The sequence below is a fragment of the Pristiophorus japonicus genome, chromosome 3 (genome assembly GCF_044704955.1).
Source record: "Pristiophorus japonicus isolate sPriJap1 chromosome 3, sPriJap1.hap1, whole genome shotgun sequence".
NCBI classification, from domain to species: domain Eukaryota; kingdom Metazoa; phylum Chordata; class Chondrichthyes; family Pristiophoridae; genus Pristiophorus; species Pristiophorus japonicus.
The window spans coordinates 310771081-310797951 of record NC_091979.1 but is presented as its reverse complement, the minus strand read 5'-3'; the positions used below and the strand labels follow the sequence as shown (position 1 = coordinate 310797951).

At 44.7% G+C, this 26871-nt stretch overlaps 1 protein-coding gene across 1 annotated transcript in view; it reads right to left on the bottom strand.

Moving 5' to 3' along the window:
- Nucleotides 1-26871, bottom strand: part of pcdh15b (protocadherin-related 15b) — a 1866923-nt gene that overhangs the window by 648516 nt on the left and 1191536 nt on the right. The window contains exons 14-15 of the mRNA XM_070875055.1: nucleotides 23987-24121; nucleotides 23511-23660 (exon numbers count right to left, since the gene is read on the bottom strand). Coding sequence (XP_070731156.1) covers nucleotides 23511-23660; nucleotides 23987-24121 — 285 coding nt within the window. The remainder of the gene's footprint in view (nucleotides 1-23510; nucleotides 23661-23986; nucleotides 24122-26871) is intronic.

Here is a 26871-nt window from a genome sequence, read left to right as displayed (position 1 = left end):
CCATTTTGAGAGTCAGGCACTACCTTGTTCCTTGTACCTTGTTCAGTTAAACAGTATTCAGCTTGAACCTTTATTGCATACATAACATTTGGCGATGAGAATACAAGAACCTTTGTTTGCAAAATGAGCACGATTGGACTTTGAGAGCAATTCATGGAGGGAGAAGATTGGGCAGACTTTGTGAGCCATTTGAACCAGTACTTCGTGGCCAAAAAAATGAAGGGGGTCGACGAGGCAGATCTGTGCCGGGCCGTGTTCCTCACTGTGTGCAGTTCAAAGAACTACGGTCTGATAAAGAATCGACACATGCCGAGTGATCCAACAGAGAAAATGTATGAGGAGTTGTGTACATTGGTATGGGAGCACCTCAATCCAGACAACGGCATCATCATCTCGAGATACAGGTTTTATACACACATTCGATCGGAGGGCCAGCGCGTGGCGGAATACGTTGCCGACCTGAGACGTCAAGCGGAACCTTGCAAGTTCGGGACGGTGTTGGCAGACATGCGGCCGGAATTCTTTGTTGTCGGTATCAACCACGAGGTGATCCTGCGCAAACATCTGGTGGTGGAGGAGTTGGATTTAAAAAGGGCCATCCAGATCACTCAATGGTGTATGACGACGGACAGGAGTCGAAAGCAAATATGGGTGAAGAACCGAACCTCGGCAAGTACTGTAAATGCGATTGATTTGACGTTCGGCAGAGCGGCACAAGGCAGGGCTTATCCAGCTGCATTCGCGAAACCGATGGCTGCCCAAAGTCCGCCAGCAGGAATATATCAGACTTCTCCGTGTTGGCGTTGTGAGGGTAATCATCGGCACCAGCAGTGCCGATTTAAGCAATATAGTTGCAAAGGCTGTCTGAGAGTGCTGCATCTGCAGATGAGCAAGTGAGCTGCGACACACCATGTGGAGGATGAGAGTCAGACGAGCGCGGATCTGGATACGCAATCCGAGATGCTACAGGAGGAAGTGTATGGCTTGTGCTCTTTCATAACCAAGAGTAAACCAATTTTGATTAATGTGTAGTTTAACGGGATACCGGTATCGATGGAACTGGACACAGGGGCAAGTTAATCGATCATGAACAAGAGGGCATTTAACAAGCTGTGGGATACTAAGACTGTGAGGCCCAGGCTGAGCCCTGTTAATGCCAAGCTGCGCATGTACACCAAAGAACTGATAAAGGTGATTGGCAGTGCATAAATTAGCGTGTCGTATAATGGTGCGGTTCACGAGTTAAATCTGTAGATTATTCCAGGCAATGGCCCAACACTGGTTGGAGAAAATCAAATTCGACTGGAATGACATAAAGGCATTGTCGTCGGAGGAAGATACATTTGCCCAAGTATTAAGCAAGTTCCCCTCGCTGTTCGAACCGGGTATTGGCAACTTCCCGGGAGCCAAGGTGCAGATCCACGTGGACTCAGATGTATGACCCATCCATCATAAAGGTGGGCAGTTCCGTATATGATGAGGGAGAAGGTCGAAATTGAACTGGACAGACTCCAGCATGAAAGGATCATATCACCGGTTGAATTTAATGAATGGGCCAGCACCATTTTTCCTGTGCTGAAAAGTGATGGCACAGTCAGAATCTGGAGACTACAAGGCTACCACCAACAGGGTTTCGAAACAAGATCAGTACCCATTACCGAAGGCTGATGACTTGTTTGCGATGCTAGCGGGAGAGAAGTCGTTCACAAAACTGGACTTGACGTCGGCTTATATGACGCAGGAGTTGGTTGAGACGTCGAAGAGACTTATGTGCATTAACATGCACAAAGGACTGTTTATTTACCACTGGTGCATGTTTGGAATTCGCTCGGCTGCAGCAATATTCTAGAGGAATATGAAAAGTCTACTGAAGTTTGTTCCCAGAACCGTCGTGTTCCAAGATGACATCCTGATCACCGGTCGTGACTCCAAGGAACATCTGAACAACCTGGAAGAGGTTCTACTGTGTTTGGACAGAGTGGGACTCAGACTTAAATGCTCAAAGTGCGTCTTCATGGCACCGGAGGTCGAATTAGTCGGGAGGAAAATTGTCACTGATGCCATCAGACCGACTGATGTGAAAATCAAAGCCATCAAGAATGCACCCAAGCTGCAGAATGAGACGGAGCTGCGCTCGTTCCTGGGTCTACTCAACTGCTTTGGTAACTTCCTACCTAAGTTGAACACCTTACTTGAACCACTGCACATGCTATTGAGAAAAGGCAACAACTGGGTGTGAGGCGCATTGCAAGACAGAGCTCTCGAGAAAGCCATCAATCTGATTTGCTCGAACAAGATGCTGGTACATTATGACCCATGTAAACGTTTAATTTTGGCCTGTGACGCATCGTCATATGGAATTGGTTGCGTGTTACAACAAGCCAATGAGTCGGGGAAACTTCAACCTGTTTAGCATGTGTGTACGGTGTTAAAAAGATGCATCAATACCTGTTCGGTCTGAGGGCGAATTAGAGACCGATCACAAGCCGCTCATTTTGTTGTTTTCCAAGAGCAAAGGTATCAATACCAACGCTTCATCCCGCATCCAAAAAGGTGGCCGCTGACATTTTCTGCCTATGATTATGTCATTCGCCACAGACCTAGCACAGAGAATTGTGCCGATGCTTTGAGCCAGTTGCCGTTCCCCACACCGGAGATGGAAACGCCACAACCAGCAGATTTAATGTTAATCATGAATGCTTTTGAGAGTGAAGGTACCCCTGTCATGGCTCAACAAGTTAAGCCTGGACCAGCCAGGACCCGATATTATTTGTGTTGAAGGGTTGCATCCTCAAAGGGGATTGGTCTGCCATACCTAAGCAAATGTGCGAGGAGTCCAAACCGTACATTCTTCGCAAGGACAAACTATCTATTCAAGCAGATTGCATATTGTGGGGCAATCGAGTTGTAATGCCCGAGAAAGGGAGCGAGAAGCTTGTGCATGAGTTACACAGCACACATCCTGGTATAATGATGATAAAGGCTATCGCCAGGTCCCACGTATGGTGGTCAGGAATTGACTCTGAGCTGGAAGCATGCATGCATCAGTGCAACATCTACATGCAGCTCAGCAAAGCACCAGCAGAATCGCAGCTGAGTCTGTGGTCATGGCCATCCAAACCTTGGTTCAGGATCCATATAGATTTTGCAGGTCCTTTCCTGCGCAAGATGTTTTTAGTGGTGGTGGATGCTTATTCGAAGTGGATAGAATGCATAATCATGTCATCCAGTACGTCCATGGCAACCATAGAGAATCTCAATGTCATGTTCGTGACACATGGTCTGCCTGACATAATGGTGAGCGACAATGGGTCGTGCTTCACCAGTCAGGAGTTCAGGAGTTTGTAAAACTTAACGGCATAAAACATGTAAGATCAGCCCCGTTCAAACCTGCGTCCAACGGGCAAGCAGAACATGCAGTACAAATGATCAAGAAAAGCATTAGGAGAGTAACCCGCATGTCTTGCATACTGCTGAGTTACAGGACAAGACCCCACAGGGGTCTCGCCTGCTAAACTCATGATGAAAAGAGGTCTTAAGACCAAGTTATCCCTTGTACACCCGGATTTAAGTAATCATGTTGAATACAGAAGACAGAGTCAACAAGGGTACCACGATCACGCAACTGTGTCACATGAGATTTCTGTTAATGATCCTGTATATGTGTTGAATTATGGTCAGGGTCCCAAATGGATCACTGGTACGGTCATGGCCAAGGAGAGTATTTGTTATTAAGTTCAAGAATGGGCAAACTTGCAGGAAACACATGGATCAAACAAAGCTGAGGCACACAGACGAGCCAGAGCAGTCGGACTAAGAAACCGTCGACGACCAACAAACCTACCAGCAGTCTTCAGTGGACTCAAGGGTCATCAGTGAACCCGGAATTTCCATCTTGTTCAATAAAAATGGACTTGCAATTCCCGACATGGCCACTGCCATCCCCAACAAGTCAGTCATCCAGCCACCAGCCACAACAGACTCCGCACACTCACCCAAGGTCGGAATTGAACTGAGACGGTCAACCCGGGAGCGTAAAGCACCGCACTGTCTCAACCTGTGAAAGACTGTGATAAGATCTCAGAGGGGGGTATTGTCATGGATGTACATGCTGTTTGTAGCCACCAGATGGTGTCATTGTTGGAGGCCACTGAGCAGCACGCACATGGTGCTGCTCTGGTATAAAAGGCCAGTCATTTTGAGAGTCAGGCACTTTGGGCCGTAATAAAGCAGAAACAAGGTTATACCTTGTTCAGTTAAACAGTACTCAGTTTGTTGCATACATAACAGAAACCTCCTGCTGATTGTCACCTACTGCCCTCCCTCAGCTGATGAATCAGTACTTCTCCATGTTGAACACCATTTGGAAGAAGCACTGAAAGTAGCAAGGGCACAGAATGTACTCTGGGTGGGGACTTCAAAGTCCATCACGAAGAGTGGCTCAGCAGCACCACGACTGACCGAGCCCTGAAGGATACAGCTGCCAGACTGGGCCTGTGGCAGGTGGTGAGAGAACCAACACGAGGGAAATATCTACTTGACCTCGTCCTCACCAATCTAACTGTCAGAGATGCATCTCTCAATAACAGCATTGGAAGCAGTGACCTCTGCACAATCCTTGTGGAGACAAAGTCCCATCTTCACACTGAAGACACTCTCCATCGTGTTGTGTGGCACTACCACCGTGCTAAATGTGATAGATTCAGAACAGATCTAGCAGCTCAAAACTGGACATCCATGAGGCACCGTGGGCCATCAGCAGCAGCAGAATTATATTCCACTACAATCTGTAACCTCATGGCCCGGCATATCCCTCACTCTACCATTACCATCAAGCCAGGCGACCTACCCTGGTTCAATAAGGAGTGCAGAAGAGCATGCCAGGAGCAGCACCAAACGTACCTAAATTGAGGTGACAACCTGGGGAAGCTGCAACACAGGACTACATGCATGCTGAAAAGAAGCAGCATGCCATAAAAAGGGCTAACTGATCTCACAATCAATGGATCAGATCAAAGCTCTGCAGTCGTGCCACATTCAGTCGTGAATGGTGGTGGACCATTAAACAACTAACAGGAGGAGTAGGCCCCATGAATATCCCCATTCCAAAAGATGGCGGAGCCCAGCACGTGAGTTTGCAACCATCTTCAGCGAAAAGTGCCAAGTGGATGATCCATATCAGCCTCCTCCTGAGGTCCCCACCACAGAAGCCAGTCTTCAGCCAATTTGATTCACTCCACGTGACATCAAGAAACGGCTGACCGTACTGGATACATCAAAGGCAACATCCCAGTTGTTGTGCTGAAGACTTGTGCTCCAGAACTAGCCGTGTCTCAAGCCACGGTGTTCTAATACAGCTACAAGATTGGCATCTACCCGACAATGTGGAAAACTGCCCAGGTTTGTCCTGTCCACAAAAAGCAGGACAAATCCAATCCGGCCAATTACCGCTCCATCAGTCTACTCTCAATCATCAGCAAAGTGATGGCAGGTGTTGTCGACAGTGTTATCAAGTGGCACTTACTCACCAATAACCTGCTCACTGATGCCCAGTTTGGGTTCCGCCAGGAGCACTCGGCTCCAGACCTCATTACAGCCTTGGTCCAAACATGGACAAAAGAGCTGAATTCCAGAGGTGAGGTGAGAGTGACTGCCCTTGTCATCAAGGCAGCATTTGACCGAGTGTGGAATCAAGGAGCCCAAGTAAAATTGAAGTTAATGGGAATCAGGAGGAAAACTTTCCACTGGCTGGAGTCATACCCAGCATAAAGGAAGATGGTTGTGGTTGTTGGAGGTCAATCATCACAGCCTGAGGACATTGCTAAGAGAGTTCCTCGGGGCAGTGTCCTAGGCCCAACCAACACTGATGAAGTAGCTAATGAGCTTCCCTCCATCATGTCAGAAGTGGGGATGTTCGGTGATGACTGCACAGTGTTCAGTGCCATTCGCAACTCCTCAGATAATGAAGCAGTCCATGCCCATGTGCAGTAAGACGTGGACAACATTCAGGCTTGGGCCGATGTGTGGTGCGAATGTTACTTGCCACCTAAGTGCCAGGCAATGACGATCTCCAACAAGCGAGAGTTTAACCACCGCTCCATGAGTTTAGAACTCAGCAGAGGAGGACAAAGGGTTTGATTAGGGCAGGGAAAATGGAGTATGAGAAGAAGCTTGCAGGGAACATTAAGACGGATTGCAAAACTTTCTATAGATATGTAAAGACAAAAAGGTTAGTAAAGACAAATGTAGGTCCCCTGCAGTCAGAATCAGGGGAAGTCATAACGGGGAACAAAGAAATGGCGGAGCAATTGAACAAGTACTTTGGTTCGGTATTCACAAAGGAGGACACAAACAACCTTCCGGTAATAAAAGGGGTCGGGGGGTCTAGTAAGGAGGAGGAACTGAGGGAAATTGTGTTGGGGAAATTGATGGGATTGAAGGCCGATAAATCCCCAGGGCCTGATGGACTGCATCCCAGAGTACTTAAGGAGGTGGCCTTGGAAATAATGGATGCATTGACAGTCATTTTCCAACATTCCATTGACTCTGGATCAGTTCCTATAGAGTGGAGGGTAGCCAATGTAACCCCACTTTTTAAAAAAGGAGGGAGAGAAAACAGGGAATTATAGACCGGTCAGCCTGACATCGGTAGTGGGTAAAATGATGGAATCAATTATTAAGGATGTCATAGCAGCGCATTTGGAAGGAGGTGACATGATAGGTCCAAGTCAGCATGGATTTGTGAAAGGGAAATCATGCTTGACAAATCTTCTGGAATATTTTGAGGATGTTTCCAGTAGAGTGGACAAGGGAGAACCAGTTGATGTGGTATATTTGGACTTTCAGAAGGCTTTCGACAAGGTCCCACACAAGAGATTGATGTGCAAAGTTAGAGCACATGGGATTGGGGGTAGTGTGCTGACATGGATTGAGAACTGGTTGTCAGACAGGAAGCAAAGAGTAGGAGTAAATGGGTACTTTTCAGAATGGCAGGCAGTGACTAGTGGGGTACCGCAAGGTTCTGTGCTGGGGCCCCAGCTGTTTACACTGTACATTAATGATTTAGATGAGGGGATTAAATGTAGTATCTCCAAATTTGCGGATGACACTAAGTTGGGTGGCAGTGTGAGCTGCGAGGAGGATGCTGTGAGGCTGCAGAGCGACTTGGATAGGTTAGGTGAGTGGGCAAATGCATGGCAGATGAAGTATAATGTGGATAAATGTGAGGTTATCCACTTTGGTGGTAAAAACAGAGAGACAGACTATTATCTGAATGGTGACAGATTAGGAAAAGGGGAGATGCAAAGAGATCTGGGTGTCGTGGTACATCAGTCATTGAAGGTTGGCATGCAGGTGCAGCAGGCGGTTAAGAAAGCAAATGGCATGTTGGCCTTCATAGCAAGGGGATTTGTGTACAGGGGCAGGGAGGTGTTGCTACAGTTGTACAGGGCATTGGTGAGGCCACACCTGGAGTATTGTGTACAGTTTTGGTCTCCTAACCTGAGGAAGGACATTCTTGCTATTGAGGGAGTGCAGCGAAGGTTCACCAGACTGATTCCCGGGATGGCGGGACTGACCTATCAAGAAAGACTGGATCAACTGGGCTTGTATTCACTGGAGTTCAGAAGAATGAGAGGGGACCTCATAGAAACATTTAAAATTCTGATGGGGTTAGACAGGTTAGATGCAGGAAGAATGTTCCCAATGTTGGGGAAGTCCAGAACCAGAGGTCACAGTCTAAGGATAAGGGGTAAGCCATTTAGGACCGAGATGCGGAGGAACTTCTTCACCCAGAGAGTGGTGAACCTGTGGAATTCTCTACCACAGAAAGTTGTTGAGGCCAATTCACTAAATATATTCAAAAAGGAGTTAGATGAGGTCCTTACTACTAGGGGGATCAAGGGGTATGGCGAGAAAGCAGGAATGGGGTACTGAAGTTGAGTGTTCAGCCATGAACTCATTGAATGGCGGTGCAGGCTAGAAAGGCCGAATGGCCTACTCCTGCACCTATTTTCTATGTTTCTATGTTTCAGCGGCATTACCATCGCCGAGTCCCCCACCATCAACATCCTGGGGGTTACCATTGGCCAGAAACTCAACTGGACCAGCCACATAAATATTGTGGCAACAAGAGCAGGTCAGAGGCTGGGTAAACTGCAGCGAGTGTCTCACCTCCTGACTCCCCAAAGCTTTCCACCATCCACACGGCACAAGTCAGGAGTGTGATGGAATACTCTTCTCTTGCCTGGATGAGCGTAGCTCCAACAACACTCAAGAAGCTCTACACCTTTCAGGACAAAGCAGCCCACTTGATTGGCACCCATCCACCACCTTAAACATTTACCCCCGCCACCACTGATGATACGTCCTCAATACACAGTATAAATGCACACGAGACCCATACTTGAGAGAAGGTCACTCTGTGACCAGTTACCTTTATTACCAAGACCTCAAGAAACAGACGGTGGGTGGAGCTTCCACTTTTATACCGGAAAGTCCGGTTAGGAATGTCTCCCACAAGTTCGCCCCCTGTGGTCAGTGTTTTCAAGGTGTACAACTTAGGTCAGCTTATACATGGGTTACAATGACAGTTGAATACATGACAACTGGCATACCCTGACTGCAGTATGTACCATCTGCAAGATGCACTGAAGAAACTCATCAGGGCTTTTTCGGTAGCACCTCTCAAACCCGCGACCTATACCACCGAGAAGGACAAGGACAGCCGGCACAGGGGAACACCACCACCTCCTCGTTCCTCTCCAAATCACACACGATCCTGTCTTGGAAGTATGTCGCCATTGCGCTGGGTCAAAATCCTGGAACTTCCTCCCGAACAGCACTGTGGGAGTACGTTCACCACACGGACTGCAGCGGTTTAAGAAGGTGGCTCCACCATCTTCTCAAGGGCTATTAGGGATGGGCAATAAATAACGATGCCCACATTCCATGAACAAATTTTTTAAAAAGAGACTGTAAAAATACAAGTACTTTAATTCTAATACTAACAAACCATGGGAATGTTTCAACTTCATTATGTGATGAATTCAAAATATGCATATAATAAAATTAACAGCCTCTCACTCTGCTAAGAATTGTGCCTTTTGAAAATCTACAACACAATGTGCAGCTGTACTCAATTAAGTGGCGGCATCTATTGTGTAATTTAAGATTTTAAGTTACAAGTTCCTTATTTCTGTATTGCAGAATTTCTGATGAATTTGTAATAAAATGTACAGACATTGAGCATTAGGAATTCAGCCATTTGGTCAGATATGTATATGAAGTGGCACATTGCTGAGAATCTACCAGCCTTACCATAAGTAAACCACGTCAGTTTCATAGTTCTCCCAATCAATTCATTTCCATTGAAAAAGACATGCTTTTCACATTTATACCACTCAATTCTATTATTTAGAAATTGGATGGTCACAGCATTTTCTATTCTATGCTCATCAGAACAGCATGTGCAGGAGAGATGTCGTTAATTTGAATGGAAACATAGAAAATAGGTGCAGGAGTTGGCCAGTCGGCCCTTCGAGTCTGCACCACCTTTCAATATGATCACGGCTGATCATGCAACTTCAGTACCCCATTCCTACTTTCTCTCCATACCCCTTGATCCCTTTAGTCATAAGGAATAGCTTAAGTCATATATAGATTTCTGATTTGTAAGTGGTTTTTTGAAGTAAATGTCAGATCTGTTTCTCACTTTTGGGAGCAAACGTCTGATGTTGGACTTGAAATATTCCATAATAAGGAGAGTGATTGCTTCATCCCCTTTGGCAATACCTTTCAGAATAGAAAACACTTCAGTAAGGTCCACTGTGCTTTTTCCCTGCCTAACGATTTAATAAAGAGGCATTGATGCATAGCCTCTCTCTTTAAGTTGCAAGGAAGTATTGCCAAGAAACTTCAGCCTATGATCACAGCCACATCTGCACTATATAGCAAGCAGATGGCAAGCTATAAAAACCCTGTTGAGCTGGCAGGAGCTGGTTAATCAGGGATGCATAGCTTACTGACAGGGATGATGTTGTATTGTGTGTGCAATATGTACCACTGCTTTAGATATATTGTGCAACAGATTCAGGCCATGTTATTTCACTAATAATGCTTTTGTATTTCATTCAGCTTCTGAGGTATATAATGCAAATTTGGAACAACAATATATTAATTGGCAAACACTGCATCCGAATTACATGTTATTACTTTGATTAAAGTTTTGTGATTTATGATGCAAGTGCTGGCCAGTTCATCAAAATGTTCCATATGCAGTTGCTGTGAAATTTGATTTTGTTTATCTGGTTCTCTGTTTAATGAAAGTCCAGTTCATAGTAATTGACAAGAGAACATATGAGGAAATAATATGGTCAAAATAATGTTTATATCTCTTCAAGTTGGAAATTGAAAGATCATTTCATAAATCATCTCATTTGGATCCTGAGTTGCTGTGATGCATGACCAAAACATTGGCATAGGATGGGATCTGTAACTACAAAAGGTCATATGCGTACAAATAAGAATGTTTTAAAAAAGTTTCACAATTTTTAATGTTGGGACTAAATACAGTGAAACCCCACAATAAATGTATAGCCATCATTACTAAGATTAAGAATTGGTGTTAAAAATTGTACCTACTGCTCTTTCTGATCAACATATTTAATATATTATCAGTACAGTGGAAACTATTATTCCTGCTAAAGAATTCTCTTTGATTACATTTAGGTTCATGGTAGACTTTATATATATATGTTCTTTGATAAATTAAGTAATTAGGGTGTTTCATGATAGAATCATATAGCACAGGAAGCGGCAAATGTGTCTATGCTGGATCTTTGAGAGAGCTATCCGATTAGTCCCACGTCCCTGTTCTTTCCCCATAGCCCTACAAATTTTTCCTTTTCAAATATTTCCAAGTATTTATCCAATTCCCTTTTGAAAGTTACTATTGAATCTGCTCCCACCACCCTTCTAGGCAGTGTGGAAATCTGTGAAAAATGTCAAACTCTGCAATGGAAGTGAATATCAGGAGCTGTGTATAACGGGCAGCCGATCTGATATCGCTCGTCTTGCACCACTGCTCGAGAAAAACCTCTCGGCCCTTGTGTATGAGCGTGCTTCCTGTCAAACAACACTTACTTCCTGTAACATTTTTCTGTCATGCCTATTTATGTTTGTTTTGTATGTAATGCTTATATTTAGCTATTCAATTTATTTACCTCTGATTGAGCCTCCAAGGTTGACTTCCAGATCTCCTCGCTGATTACATAGAAAATAGGTGCAGGAGTAGACCATTCGGCCCTTCGAGCCTGCACCACCATTCAATAAGATCATGGCTGATCATTCACCTCAGTACCCATTTCCTGCTTTCTCTCCATACCCCTTGATCCCTTTAGCCATAAGGGCCATTTCTAACTCCGCCTTGAATATATCCAATGAACTGGCATCAAGAACTCTCTGTGGTAGGGAATTCCACAGGTTAACAACTCTGAGTAAAGAAGTTTCTTCTCAGTCCTAATTGGCTTACCCCGTATCCTTACACTATATCCCCTGGTTCTGGACTTCCCCAACATCGGGAACATTCTTCCTGCATCTAACCTGTCCAGTCCCATCAGAATTTTATATGTTTCGATGAGATCCCCTCTCATCCTTCTAAACTCCAGTGAATACAGGCCCAGTAGATCCAGTCTTTCCTCATATGTCAGTCTTGCCATCCCGGGAATCAGTCTGGTGAACCTTCGCTGTACTCCCTCAATAGTAAGAACGTCCTTCCTCAGGTTAGGAGACCAAAACTGAACACAATATTCCAGATGAGGCCTCACTAAGGCCCTGTACAACTGCAGTAAGACCCTCCTGCTCCTATACTCAAATCCCCTAGCTATGAAGGCCAACATGCCATTTGCCTTCTTCACCGCCTGCTGAACCTGCATGCCCACTTTCAATGACTGATGTACCATGACACCCAAGTGTCTTTGGGGCATTGCTCTCTAAAATGCGACTCATAGACCTCTTAAAATTGCTCCAAAGGGCTCATGTTAACTGCTCCTTCCAGCACCCCTGGATCCTCCAGAGCTCGAATCTCACAGCCGAAGGAAACCCTGACATAAAGTGACTATATAATGAATTAGAAAACTCACATTTCCATAGCATCTTTTGGGGTTTAGGAAGGGGTTGGTTGTGATTGGGGAAGCAGATTTTATAAAAGCAATGATGTGGGGAAAACTGAGCTATTTAAAAAAAAAAACAGCGCTACATTTTAAATAATCCAGGTTTCCCTAGATCACTGGTGAAGAAACCCTTTAAAGAAATCTCTCAACCACCAGAAATTAAACATATATCCATAGAACCCAAGTCTAAAAGTATCACTAGCACTCATACAATACTCTGATAAGAATCTAATTTCACCTATTCTATCGATGCAAGTCAGTGCCCTGATAATATCCGTCTTATAATGTATCCTACAAGTCAATGCAACTAAAAACTTAGAAAATCCATTGTATAAATTAATACATCTTACTTCTAGCATGTACCCTATTGCACCTTACTTAAAGAGTATCATGTGGAAAACCATACAATTTAGTTGCAACTGACTGGCTCAAATGTAATTTTCAAAAATCGCCAACAAATCACAAATGTACAAGTATGGATCATGCTAATAAATAAATAATAAGTGGGAACAAAAATTTCCAATCAAGATTCAGAAGTCAGCAAACAGCTACCAATAAAACACTTGTTTGGAAATTATTTCAGCCATTTAACCAAGGATTTATTATTAGAAATAAGAATCCAACCATAATCAAGATATTAAAAAAAAACGAATGATTGACTTTACAAATATAGAATTTTGTGGTGTATTTGAAAGGTCTCGAATCTCCTAGAATGAATCCAAGACTACATCCCTTCTAAATCTAAATCTGAACACCACTATATATTAGAACTGGGAGAATGAGCAACTAACAACACTAGGATGTTTTGTTTCTGATTGCAACAAAACTGGCATTCAAGAGCATGTCAAAACTCCAGCCCTCAAACCCCAGCCCTGCGAACATCAATGGAAAACGACCATCATCACTCAAAGGCAGAAAGTCATTTTTAAGACTGTGAAGGCATCTGAAGTTATTTTGTATGAAAACATTAAAATATAAAGCATGAACATTTGAATTTAATCTGAGGTAGTTGTATCAGGACATATTACGTATCTAGCTCATTCAAGTGCATGTTTATCTACGGAACTGCAGCATATTACATGTACAAAATTAATTTCTTCATGCAACTACAGTATGTGAGGAGAAAATATATATTTATTTATCAACCTTTATGAGCCATGCTATAGGAAATCTGAAAGTGCAAGATAAAGTTTTGCATCTAGCTCATGTGTATCACACATACAAATTGCCACACAAAACATCCTGATAGATTCAGCTCGAATGCTGCCAAAAAAACATAATGGCCCAGAATTTCCTCCTCAAGTGCAAACCAGAAGTTAGACCAGAAAATAACAGGAAATCCAGATCCCATTTTTTTGATGACAAGTCAAAAATCAAGGAACATTCTCAGAAAAACTATTGTGAGAGAAGCTACTAATAGGATGTTAGCTTGTATAAAAGGCTGTCAGTCAGAGGAAGTAATCCAGTGACGATATAATATCTCTGAAAATATGAATCATGAATGTCAATAAAATTTACCAATAAATGAAAGACATTTGAATTCGTACTAGATGCCAGAATGAGGAAATACGAGTATAAGTTGAGAAATGCTAGATGTGCGCCGTTCTAACGGGGGTCTGAAACTTGAGCCCAAAGAAACAATGCATATCTGAGAGGGTGGCTGGTTTGTGCAATAACTTATCAAGTGAGGTTGTAGGGGCAAGCAGCTTAGATCTATTCAAGATAAAATCAAACAAGCTTCTTGAAGAGAACTACATTATCAGTCATGACTTCTAAGATAGCAGGAAGGCACAGTAAATGAACCTACAGTCTCTTCCACCTTTGTCAATTAAACCATTTTTAGAAACATAGAAATTAGGTGCAGGAGCAGGCCATTCGGCCCTTCGAGCCTGCACCGCCATTCAATATGATCAACTTCAGTACCCCTTTCCTGCTTTCTCTCCATACCTCTTGATCCCTTTGGCCTTAAGGGCCACATTTAACTCCCTTTTGAATATATCTAACGAACTGGCCTCAACAACTTTCTGGGTAGAGAATTCCACAGGTTAACAACTCTCTGAGTGAAGAAGTTTCTCCTCATCTCGGTCCTAAATGGCTTACCCCTTATTCTTAGACTGTGACCCCTGGTTCTGGAACTCCCCAGCAACAGGAACATTCTTCTTGCCTCTAACCTGTCCAATCCTGTCAAAATGTTATATGTTTCTATGAGATCCCCTCTCATTCTTCTAAACTCCAGTGGATACAGGCCCAGTTGATCCAGTCTCTCCTCATATGTCAGTCCTGCCATCCCGGGAATCAGTCTGGTGAACCTTCGCTGTACTCCCTCAATAGCAAGAACGTTCTTCCTCAGATTAGGAACGGAATTATAGCATGGAGCTTCTTTTTTCGGTGCAATTTGCATAATATCGACATAACCCGTGCAAAAGATTGCATTATTTTAAACGCAACCTGCTTTCAGCGCAAGTCGAGTTTCCATGATCTTTTGTGTTAGTTTTATAAACATCATTCTGGAAGCAGGCCCTGCCCACGAAACTGGCCACGCCCCCAGGATGAATTAATCACTATTGGGAGTTTCCGCTAATTGCGCTCGTTTGCGGGCCTTTGAGGAGACTGCAAAAATTAAGTTCGCTCTTTTGGGGGCAAGGACACTAACAGGTGCTTTTTGAAAGGTTTTGAATGAAAAAAAATTGTGAAGTAACTGACTGCTGTGCACCAATATAACTAGAAAATAGCTTTCTATATTTTCTAAGAATCATTTTCGGTAATTTAAAATGAGGTTATTCACAGGAATTGGATTGACACTGTGATTTAAAATATTTATTTTTGTGATAAACCCACTTTCAGCTGCATGAACCAAACTGCGGCAAGTTACCACTCTTGGGTATATCAAGGAATATAGTTAAAGCAAATTTTTTTTTAAAGTTTCAAAACGCTGCCCAATTGTGCTGGTTCGTGGCAGATTTTGCATTCAGCGACATGCAAATAAGTTTGAGCGGAAACTCGGGGCATGGGGGGTGGGGGGGGGGGGGGAGTGGGGGGAACACTTTTCAAAACGAGCGCAATTTTGGGCGCACTTTGTGCCGGATTCGCAGATCGAGTCCAAAGCAGATATTCTACCCCGATGTTTTTTATTCTTTATACAAACCTCAAAATTAAACATTTTTAAAGGTAATTTTCAAAGTAGCAATAGCAGATAACTAGCTTGGTGATGTTTACAAAGTATAGGATGGAAGGCTGTCCAGGAGAGCATTGCAATAGTTGAGTCTTGATGGGAGCGAGACAGGGGGCTGGATTTTGCGGCAGGTCTGTGAGTGCGATGGGTGGCAGGTCGGTTGGGAAAGTGTTTTTTTTTCCCCCAGCGGGTCAGAACCCTGGCCTGAACCGGGCTGCCACGTGCCTTTACCAAATGTTGGGTCTGTCAGCACTGAGCAGACCTAACATGCAGCGGTGAATTTAAATAATTTGTGACTTGTTTACAGCCACTTATAAATAGTTTTTGTCCAGCTTTTTGGATTTGACAGGTTGGGCACTGATTTCCTGCTGTGCCTGGACCTCATCTGTGAAGCTGAAGCGGGAGATCAGCTCAATCAGCTGATGAGTTGACAGCTTCATATGCCAAGGCAAAGGTCCCTACTGATTCAGATATCTTTCCTTATTCCATGAGCTCCCTAAGCTACATTTCCACAACAGATTCACCATGCTGCAAGTCTTTGCACAAGTCTCCATCCAGTCTGACCTAATTACCTCTCCCACCATTGACAGATCGCTTCAGTCATCTCTACTTCACCTGCCATCTATTCCAGCAGCATGCGTGCCCTAGAAACGCTCTCACCTTGGTCCTCAGAATCCCACCACGATCAGCCCCAACACCAGCGTCACCAGGCACACCAGTAGCACCAACAACACCAAATTTTCCGCAATCAACTGATGCTCTGTGTCCTGTGCAGCATCAGCACCACATTGCCATCCGTGAGGCCAGCGATGGCCTCACCATGGCCAGATTTACTTCACTTGACGCTGTACACCTTGGCTGCCACATGATGCACCAGATTGGTACCATCCCACACCTACACCATAAAGCATCCCTACAATGCCCAAGCTATTCCTTTCACACTCATCACCATTGTGGGGGATACCATTATGTCTCACCCTTCATTGCCACTCAAAAAGCCACTTCAAGGTGTCCAAGAATGAAAAGTGTTGAAAATAAAAGGTTTCAATGTTTGACACCACGTTAACAGAAACTTTACATTGCATGAAACACCTAAGTGCCTACCCTTGTGTGTTGTTAGTTGGTATGATTGCACAAGGATGAAGGTGAGTGTGAGGGGTGGCTAGTGAGATGGGGATGTGATAATATAGATAGACAGTCTCATCGCCGAGAGACTGTTCAGCCATCTAAAGACTCATTTTAAGAGTGGAAGCAAGTCTTCCTCGATTCCAAGGGACTGTCTAAGATGAATATAGATAGAGAGTGATGGGTGGAGGTCCAAGGTAAGTTAGTGTGAGTAAGGATGTGCAGGAGTAGTGTAGGGAAGGCAGAGTGATGGAGATGTGATGAGTGGCACAGCCGGATGAGGTTGAGTGTGGCTTTGTACTAACCTTTTGTGATCAACTGAGATCATTGAAAGATTTGCACCACTGCAGCCAGGTCCTCCTGACCAAATCCCTGCTTGTGCCCTCCTGTGCAACGTGCAACCTGGCTGTGTTGATCTCCTAGGGAAGTCTCTCCCATCCATGGGAAGGGAAGAGGTCCTCCCTGTGTGCAGTGAGTCCCTCCATAAGCATATGGAGGGAGTCATGGGAGAGCCTGGGTGTAGCTCTGTGCCTTTGGGCAGTGCTGATCAATATTTGCAGCACCTAAATACTATAGAACACTGACAGCACAAATGTCAAACTAAATTTGGACATGGTTCCTTTAAGGAAACCAGCTGATAACATGTCATCAAATGACGTCAATTCCTCTAATTGGCCCGACAAATGCGCTGGGTGGGCTTAACTAGCCCAATCTCAGGAAATTCATTTCAGAGGCCAGGATGGAGACAGCAGCGGCACCGGGACCCGCCACTGATATGGCCCGCCATGGACTTGCCATGGTTAATAAAATCGTGGCCATGGCGTCAACAGAAGATGGGCTGAGCCAGGGTTAGAGGCAGGCATTGTTAGAGGGAGAAGCAAGTGATGCAAAAGAGGAAATTGGGTGGATAAAACACTGGGATGGCAATGCAGCTCATCTCATCTGACAGGAGGGGAGGAAGGTACTAGGCGAGTCTAAGGCATGGAGTGAGGCCAAGTCTCTCCAAACTCCGCAGTATTAAAGGCACAGAAACAGAATTGGGGTCTGGCTGAAGGATCACGCAGTGTAAGGTTGGCTGCACACCATCCTGACTTGGACATATATCGCCGTTCCTTCATTGTCGCTGGGTCGAAATCCTGCAACTCTCTACCTAACAGCATTGTGGAAGAACCTTAACCACACGGAATGCTGTGGTTCAAGAAGGCGGCTCACCACCACCTTCTCAAGGGCAACTAGAGATGGGCAATAAATGCTGGCCTTGCCAGCGACGCCCACATCCTGAGAACGCAGGAAAAAAAGCAGCTGAATGAAGAGGGGAACTGGCCAGGTCTTCACTGCAGGCAGTAACTTCTGCACCAGATCTCGAAGGGCCGTATGGTCTACTCCTGCTCCTATTTCTTATGTTCTCATGTTCTTCCTGCCCCAGAGTGTTTCACAGCAGGAGGTTGCACCTCCCTCCCGTGATTCGCACTCCTCATGTACCAAGCACAGACAAGGAAGTGAGGGAAAGCCGCCTATGCCACCCATCCATTCCTTTTATTAACATGTGGACAACTTTTGATATGTTTCCCAACATTTATTTGGACTGTAAGAAAAGTTTTGGAAAGAGATTTTTTTTTAATTCCTTGCAGTATTTTAGTTAATTTGATATTTAAAAAAAATATTTAATGATACTCAAAACTGTAACAGAAATATTCGCAATACACCATGAGCAATATATTGCTCATATTTAAGATACAATTTGCTTTAATTAAAAAACACAAAATTAAATTACTTGGTTAATGTTTTAGCACAAATTATGACTTAATATTTTACATTCCTTTGTTGAAATATTATTTAGTTATTAATACTTATTTATTTTCATTCATAAAAATGTCGACTCAGGTTGAAGAGAACATTGCCTGGGGAAGATGAGCTGGGGGAACAACAGAGCAATGACATTTGTATATTTGGCAAGAACTCATTAGAATCACTGGACTTGCAAAACCAAACTTGATTTCACTACAGGAAAGATTGAGATGGAATGTGATCCATGTGTTTTTCACATATAGAGGTTTAGTGCTAAATTCCATACTGCTACCAGAAAGGTAATATTTCATGAAGCTGGCAATGGGTGACAGTGAGCTCAACAGCATTTGGAATATTTGTGGACTTGTATTTAATCTGTACAGCCACCAGAGGGCTCATTCCCCGGAGTCCAAAGGGATCCCATGTTGAGTATGGAGAAAGAGTCAGACTGAATACTGTGAGCTCAAAGTAACGTGTGACCTTAGTCTTTTATTGCAGGTCTCCAGAGTGCCTCTCCAACCTGTGAAGCCTCCTTAAATACCTCTGCTCCCAAGGGATTATGGGATCCCTTGGGACTCTGGGGAATGAGCCCTCTGGTGGCTGTACAGGGTAAATACAAGTATACATATATAACAGCATTAATGTGTCTAAAGTTTTACAGACCTACTTAAGGCTCCTTCATGGTTTGAATTTCAAGAGGCTGGTACATTCTTGGCATATATCACTGAAAACATGTTCTAAAAATTCAGATGTAATGAGTTTGTATGCTCCCAGTCACGAAACGCCTCAATTTTAAAATTCTCATCCTTGATTTCAAATCCTTCCATGGCCTCGCCCCTCCCTATCTCTGTAACCTCCTCCAGCCTTACATCCCTCAGAGATATCCTCCAATTCTGGCCTTTTGTGCATCCCTGATTTTAATCGCTCCACCATTGGCGGCCGTGTCTTCAGCTGCCTGGGCTCTAAGCTTTCGAATTCCATCCCTAAACCTCTCTCTCAGGAAAGGGCTACTGAGGTGAATGACCAGCCATGATCTTCTGGAATGTTGGTGCATGCTCGAAGGGCCAAATGGCCTGCTCCTGCACCTAGCTCCCATGTTTCCACCTCTCTATGCTCCTGCAAGATGCTCCAAGAACCTCTCTCTGACCAAGCTTTTGTTCATCTGCCCTATGTGGTTCGGTGTCAAATACTGTTTGTAAAGCTCCTTGAAGGGCCTGGGGATGTTTTACTGTGTTAAAGCTGTTACATGAATGCAAGTTCTTGTTATCGTTATAAAACAATACTTTCAAATTAAATCACAAATTCTTCATTTGATTTGGTTTAAGAAGGTTTTGTGCAAGGATTCCATTTGCATTTTCTTTTCATTATTTGCTTATGCAAGGTGCATTTACTTTGTTAAAAGCATTTGCATGAATTTTGGGCTTTGGTCTAAACTATGATTGAAAATGGAGCACAACTATGTAGAATTTTACTCCAAGATTATACTGCATTGTCAATCACTGAAGTAAAGAATCACTGACTAATCAAGTCATCGACAGCATCACAAACTGAGCAAATAGGCCAGGCACATATTGCTTCTTAACATTGAACTATAAACAGCGATGGGTGACATTAAGCATGAAGGCTTGTCAGCATCGAGGAAGTGGAAGCAATTCATAGCTCATACAAGGTTGAAATGATTAATTACAACCTTATTTAATAAAGAAAATTCATTATTATATGACATGTTGGCCTAGAATTCGATTGCACAGCATCTGTTTTTCAGGCGCTAAATAGCCTCCTATACCGGGAAGAATGAGCACACACATTGTAAGCCGAAAATGCGCCACCTACCATATTGGTGTACGCAAAAAAAGTGTCCAGGGCCCACGCCTCAGAGGCTTTAGGCCCTTTGCTCATTCAAATAAGGGGCCTAATATCTGTTTTAACCCCCCTCTGCAATATTGGGTTTCCCTGAAAGGAGCCAGCACCATGCTGCCAACAGGTTTCTTAAAGAAACCGCTGCAGGCTGCAACCAACAAGGTTAGTGTTTAAAATATGCTTATCTGAATGTGGAGCCGGGGAGATCCTCCAGGCCCTAAATCAAAACCATGTGGGTCGCTGCGATCCCACTCTTGCACACAATCGCTTTCACCAACCTCCCACATCCCCGCCCGATCGCCGTTGCCTCTCTCCCTGATCCTGGCCTCTGCCCTCCCCAATCACTGCTACCCACCCCTCCCAATCACCACTACTGCCCCGTCCTGGTGTCCGCAGCTCACCGGGTCGATAAATGAGGCCCAGTATCACGTGCACCTCGGGTACTTTATCTGGCATCAGCTGCTCACAAAGGGCTCCTGTTCGCCTTAAGCACTGCTTTTATGGCAAAGCTGCAGCAAGACCAGAGTGACAAATGACACCCTTCCAGGATGCACCTTTGGAGGTCTTGCTGTCGGAGGTATTGGCACAACATTCCCTTCTGAAGAGTAGCACAAGAGCAGCCTGAATGGAGGTAGCAGAAAGAGCAAATGGTGTATCACCTGATGCCAGATTTTGGAAGCAGATCAGGAGTAAATATGGTGGTCTTTAAAATTCTGCTCAATTTTACAATGATGTCTCACAATGCATCTTAACACGACTTTACTGTATGACGGATGGAGCATCACAGAGGGAGAATGCATTGCGCTCTGGCAACTACCACATTTTAACATTTCACTCAGTAATGCGTCTGTTCTGTGGCCCAAGGATTTGGAAAGAAACCACCACCAAATATGCAGACAAAAAGGAGGTGGCTGATGGCTAGGGTGCTCTCCTGTAACTGGTTAATACGGGTTGTTCTCTTGCTGCCCATGGCACTTGGTTTTTGCAGGGTGAGGTTGTGTGAGGCACACCTGGTTTTTCGTCATTTTGGATACCTATGCTGTCCTGTTCTGCAGACCGCCACTGATGATGTCCTCAACGAGCTTGACCCTTTTCAAAACTGTTATATATGTGGACTTGTATTTACTCTGTACAGCCACCAGAGGGCTCATTCCCCAGAGACCCAAGGGATCCCATAATCCCTTGGGAGCACAGGTATTTAAGAAGGCTCCACAGGTTGGAGAACCACTCTGGAGACCTCCAATAAAAGACTAAGGTCACACGTTACTTTGAGCTCACAATATTCTGTTTGACTCTTTCTCCATACACAACAAAAACAAAACGCTCTTTACACAGAACAATCATCCACCTAAACTCACTGAGCTACCTCAATACGGGTTCAGGATTTTCCCAGTCTCTCTGCAAATTGCCTCCATCCTTTTCCTTTCTATTTCTTTGTAGGAATGAAGGAGGAAAGGGAGGTCCTTGAAGGCCCAAGATGGAAATCAGAAAAAAAAAACATGGACATATCATGAGCTGTGCTGAAGTCTCAGTGCGGCTCAGTGGGGGATGGAGAGAGATATTTAAAATTACAGGGCATGTCAGGAAATGCACCAGAAACTTAGGGGGGGAAGTTTGGTACCACCAGGTGCGGAAGTCCGGCCCCGCCACCTATATTGGAGTTACCGCACCCGAGAGAAAATGGAGTGCAAAATATTGCTCAGTGGGGCAGGAGCGGGGCACAAAGTGGAGCCCTGGCGCGTTGACAGGGCCATACCCTTCATTAAAGGGGAGGGCTAAGCTGCTGACTCTGCGGGTGGGAAACGGGACCATCCCTGGACCACCAGGGAGCGGGGTGCTGTGGCAGCAGCCAGGCACACAGAGGAAGAAGTCGGCCATTTTTTTATTTTTGCTTTTCCCCACCTCTCCTTTAATTATCGCCCCGCGAGCGGCCTACAGTCCGGTACACGCCCCGTGAAGCTGTGGCGGGCAAAGAATTTTCGGCTCCGGGGCGTAAACGGGTCGCTGCACACGGTGATGACGAGAGTGGGGTGCTACCGGTTATCGCTGCGGAATTGCACAGAAGTTGGTAGTGGCACCGAGCCCAGGCGAAAATTCATTAACACCCCTGAACTGCCCCAGATTTCTCCCCCTTAAAGTGTAAATACCTCAATGTGGGCTGATTGCGGTCTGCACTGGGATGATGGCAGTGAGGAAGCCACTCATGCAATTACAACAACAAAAACTTGTATTTATATAGCGCCTTTAATGTAGTAAAACATCCCCAGGCGCTTCACAGGAGTATTACAAGACAACAAAGTTGACACCGAGCCACCAAGGAGAAATTAGTCAGGTTGCCCAAAGCTTGGTCAAAGAGGTAGGTTTCAAGGAGCATCTTAAAAGGAGAAAAGAGAGGTAGAGAAGGAGAGAGGGATTTCCAGTGCTTAGGGTCCAAGCAACAGAAGGCACAGCCACCAATGTTTGCCAAGAACTGATAACTTTGAATATTTACATAGGCATTTTCATCATGGACGTAGAAAAAAAGGATCAAAAATATAGTCTAACAACAACTTGAAAACACAGGAGGGTTGAAATTGGCCAGTTTAGCGACGCTCGTTAACGCGTCTCGGGAGCACTAATGGGACGCAGAACTCTTTCCGCCCGGGGGCGCCACCAGCCCCCGTAAAATTGTGCGGGAGTTAGCAAAGGCGCTACGATGGTAGCACCATGCCTCCCGGTAGCCCCTCTTCCCCCCCACCCCCCCCGAGGCTGCCGCGCAATCGTCGATGTCATCGTCGCCGTGCTCGGTGACCGCTTAACACCGCACGTGGCGGACATTAGCCAGCGCCAGAGGTGTCAGCGCCAGTCTCGTGGGTCGCAAACTGGGCCAACACCCGCTCGTGGGGTGGAAATTAAAGGGGAGGTTGGAAGCGGACCCCGCCACCATCTTGACAGTTTGACGATTCACCGGTCGGCCCGACTTCCTCGATTGCGTGGGTGCGGCCGCCACCGTCAGCCCGGCACTCCATTTCGGGTGTGATGGGCTGCGGCCGCAGCCTCGGCATAACGCCAGCCTGGTGGCCCAGGGGAGGCCATCAGAGGTCTGGCAGAGTACCAAAAGGGAGGGGTGTCAGCATCCCAGTGGTGCCCCGGAACCCGCCCCAACAGGAAGTCGAGTGCGTGAGTTTGCACTCCACTTCCTGCGAGGGGCGGTAACAGCAATTTCACGGCCAGGTCAGGACTTCCGCGCCGGTCGCAGGAAGTCCCAACCCGAGTTGGTTAGCACCGGGAATTTCGCCCCAGAAGGTATCCAAAAAATTCATTTGCTCAAAATACTCTTGAATGGATTTGAACAATGACTGCATATTACATTAAATGAATTTAATTTTGCAATACAGTCGTTTTATCATGCTTACCTGTATGACAGCTTCTCCGGGTCTCATGTCAGTGTAAACATTCACTTTGTAGGAAATGTTTTGAAAAATTGGAGTGTTGTCATTTGCATCGATCACAAAGACATTGACAGTGACTGAAGTGCTCTCTTGAACTCCATCAGAAGCAGTCATCTTCAAGAAACAAAGAAAGGAATCCATTAGCTGAGCAATCTAATGTTGGCCAGAAAGAAGCACTGCAAAATAGTTTTCTGAAAGTAGCTGCCAGTTCAAGTAAAAAAATGTAGCATAACAGCAATCACATTACAGTGGATACTATCAACCTCAAAATCAATTTAGATCTTGATGTAGATGCAATGAAACTAAAAATCCGCCGCCAAACTTTACTGACCCATTTGGATTAACTGTCTATCCGATCATTTAAATCATTTCAATTTCCTGTCAGTTTGCTTGTTGTATGATATGATTCGAACACAAAAGAAACATGCGATATATCTTACTGTAAAAGTGTAATTCTGCTGACGTTCCCGATCGACAGGCTCACGTAAAGTCAGATAACGGGTTATTCCGATAGGAGTTACGGTAAAGGCTGTGATGAAATCATTCAGTGATATCTGCAGCTTTGGATCTTTACGCTTGAGAGAAACAAAGGGTATGAGAATTAAAGTGATCAGAAATATAATTTCTCTTACATTTTATTATTCTGATTGCTAATACTGAAGTGCAAAAATATTAACTGTGCATAATCTTTTGGCACGAGTTGTGTTGCGGGATTTTGCACCTCTGGTTTGCTGTGCAGCAATGAGCCTTAAGCTGTTCTCGTATGAGCCATTGCTTTCTGACTTGTTTCATTTGAGCTCAAATACTTTAATGTGGTTGTTTACCCTGATACTGCAAACATAACAAGCATCAGAGTGGCAAGAAAAGACTTGGCTTCAAACATTTCAGCTCAGCAGCTTCCATAAAAAGTATATTCTCATTCCAAATGGGTTGTAATTGACCAATTATGAACCTCAATAAAGCATTGGCAACAACAGATTGAGATGAGTAAATAAACAGATTTAACACTAGTGGGCAGCTTCCCGAGGGTTAGACAAAATCTACGGCACGGTCTTGGACAACGTGAACCATTCTCCATACCTTGGGAGCCTACTATCAGCAAGGGCAGACAGCGATGGCAACATCCAACACCGACTCCACCGGCCGACTGAGGAACAGAGTATTCAAAGACCAGGACCTCAAAACTGGCACCAAGCTGATGGTCTACAGGGCTGTAGTGATACCCGCCCTCCTCTATGGATCAGAGATGTAGACCATATACAGTAGACACCTCAAAGTGCTGGAGAAATACCACCAACGCTGCCTCTGCAAGATCCTGCAAATCCATTAGGAGGATAGACGCACCAACGTCAGTGTTTTCGATCAGGCCAACAACCCCAGCACCGAAGCATTGACCACACTTGACCAGCTCCGTTGGGCGGGCCACACAATCCGCATGCCCAACACGAGACTCCCAAAGCAAGTGCTCTATTCGGAACTCCTAAACGGCAGGCGAGCCCCAGGTGGGCAGAGGAAACACTTCAGGGACACCTTCAAAGCCTCCTCGATAAAATGCAATATCCCCACCGACACCTGGGAGTCCCTGGCCCAAGACCGCCCTGAGTGGAGGAAGAGCATCCGGGAGGGCGCTGAGCACCTTGAGTCTCGTGCAGAGAGCATGCAGAAATCAAGCGCAGGCAGCGGAAGGAGCGTGCGGCAAACCAGACTCCCCACCCACCCTTTCCTTCAACCATTGTCTGCCCCACCTGTGACAGAGACTGTAATTCCCGTATTGGACTGTATCTGACAATTTATTTTTGGAGTGGAAGCAAGTCTTCCTTGATTTCAAGGGACTGCCTATGATGATGATGATGGTCAAGCTACACAGACTCACACGTTTCCATGTTCTACACCACTGGTTTGGGCCGAGTCAACTGATATCAACAAAGGCAACATAATTTGACAGCACCCCAGGTTAGGGAAAAGGCAAATCATCCAGAGTTATGACTCCGGATTCCGATTTATAATGGAAATGTGGATGTTTAGAAGTTGGATAAAGGACAGCATTTGGCTTGGTTGTGAATGCCGATTGTTCAACTGATAATATCAAGGCTCACATATGAATAATGGTCAATTCAGCAAGGCAACAGAGTGCAGCCAGTGCCCATGGAACTGTCAAGTAGTCAACACTGCCAATAGAAGAGGAAAGAGAAAGAAAACTGGCCAGCAGAATACTTTGGGAATTTGTTTATTTCATGTGAGTTATGTAACTATTATTGAAAGTACCTGTGTGTTCTTTATCCAGTAATTGTTCAGCTACATTTCTGCTCAAGAACCATGTTTGTAAAGCATTACCTTCAATTGGAAATCTTCTTACAAACAATGTACTAGGCAGGAATAACGCTCCCTTTGACAATAACTGGCTTGTACAGTGCTTGTACAGTTCCATCAGAAAGTTCTTTGAAAAGAGGCCAGAATAATTATTTTGGAATAAAGTGAGAAATACTGGGATTCAAATGTGCAACCTTGGAAAGGAGTCAAACACTCAACCACTTTAGCTGCCATAAACATCCCTCCAATTGTCCCTATTTACACTTCTGCTGAAGATGGTATTTCACCTTAGGGAACAATTCCATGACCACTCACAACTGGTACTTAGCCAAGAGGCCAGCTCTTATGCATCAGCTTAAACAGTACCTGTCAGCAGGACACTCAAATCATGGTGTAAAGTGGTGTCTGACTCTGTCTTTTTCTGATGTCTGCTCAAGTATACATGCTTCAAGGATCACGGAGTAGCAATCAGTAGTAGAAAGCTTGGCTTACAATTTCTTTCCTTCTCCTTAGCCGAGGGATCCTACGGTCATTTGTCGAAACGTTATCACAGTCCAGGCCAAGATTAGCTAACTCAGCACCCAGCAGTGACCAATCATGGGATCTACTTGATCTAGATGAATTGGTACCATGTGATAAAGCAAATTCACTCACTCAACATTTAAAAGGGAACTCTAATGTTTCAAATAAAATATTTTTATCCAATGAAGTGAGTCTCACTTCTTTTTCATTACACAATCTTACACTTAGTTCAAATGGAATTATTATAGCAAGTCATTCTTGTTATTTGCGAACACTTTAAAACTATATTTAACAAAACTCATACATTAGGTTAAATACAAACGTGGAAAAATTACAGCAAAAAATAAATCACTAGATGGGCCCCTGATTTACATGGGCCCGATGGGTGCCTGCATCACTATGGGCACATTTCAGGCACCCATCAAACCTACACAACCGAAAACGCTGGTGTCTGGATGTCACGCAAGGGGAGGTGGGTGAAGAAGGGGACACC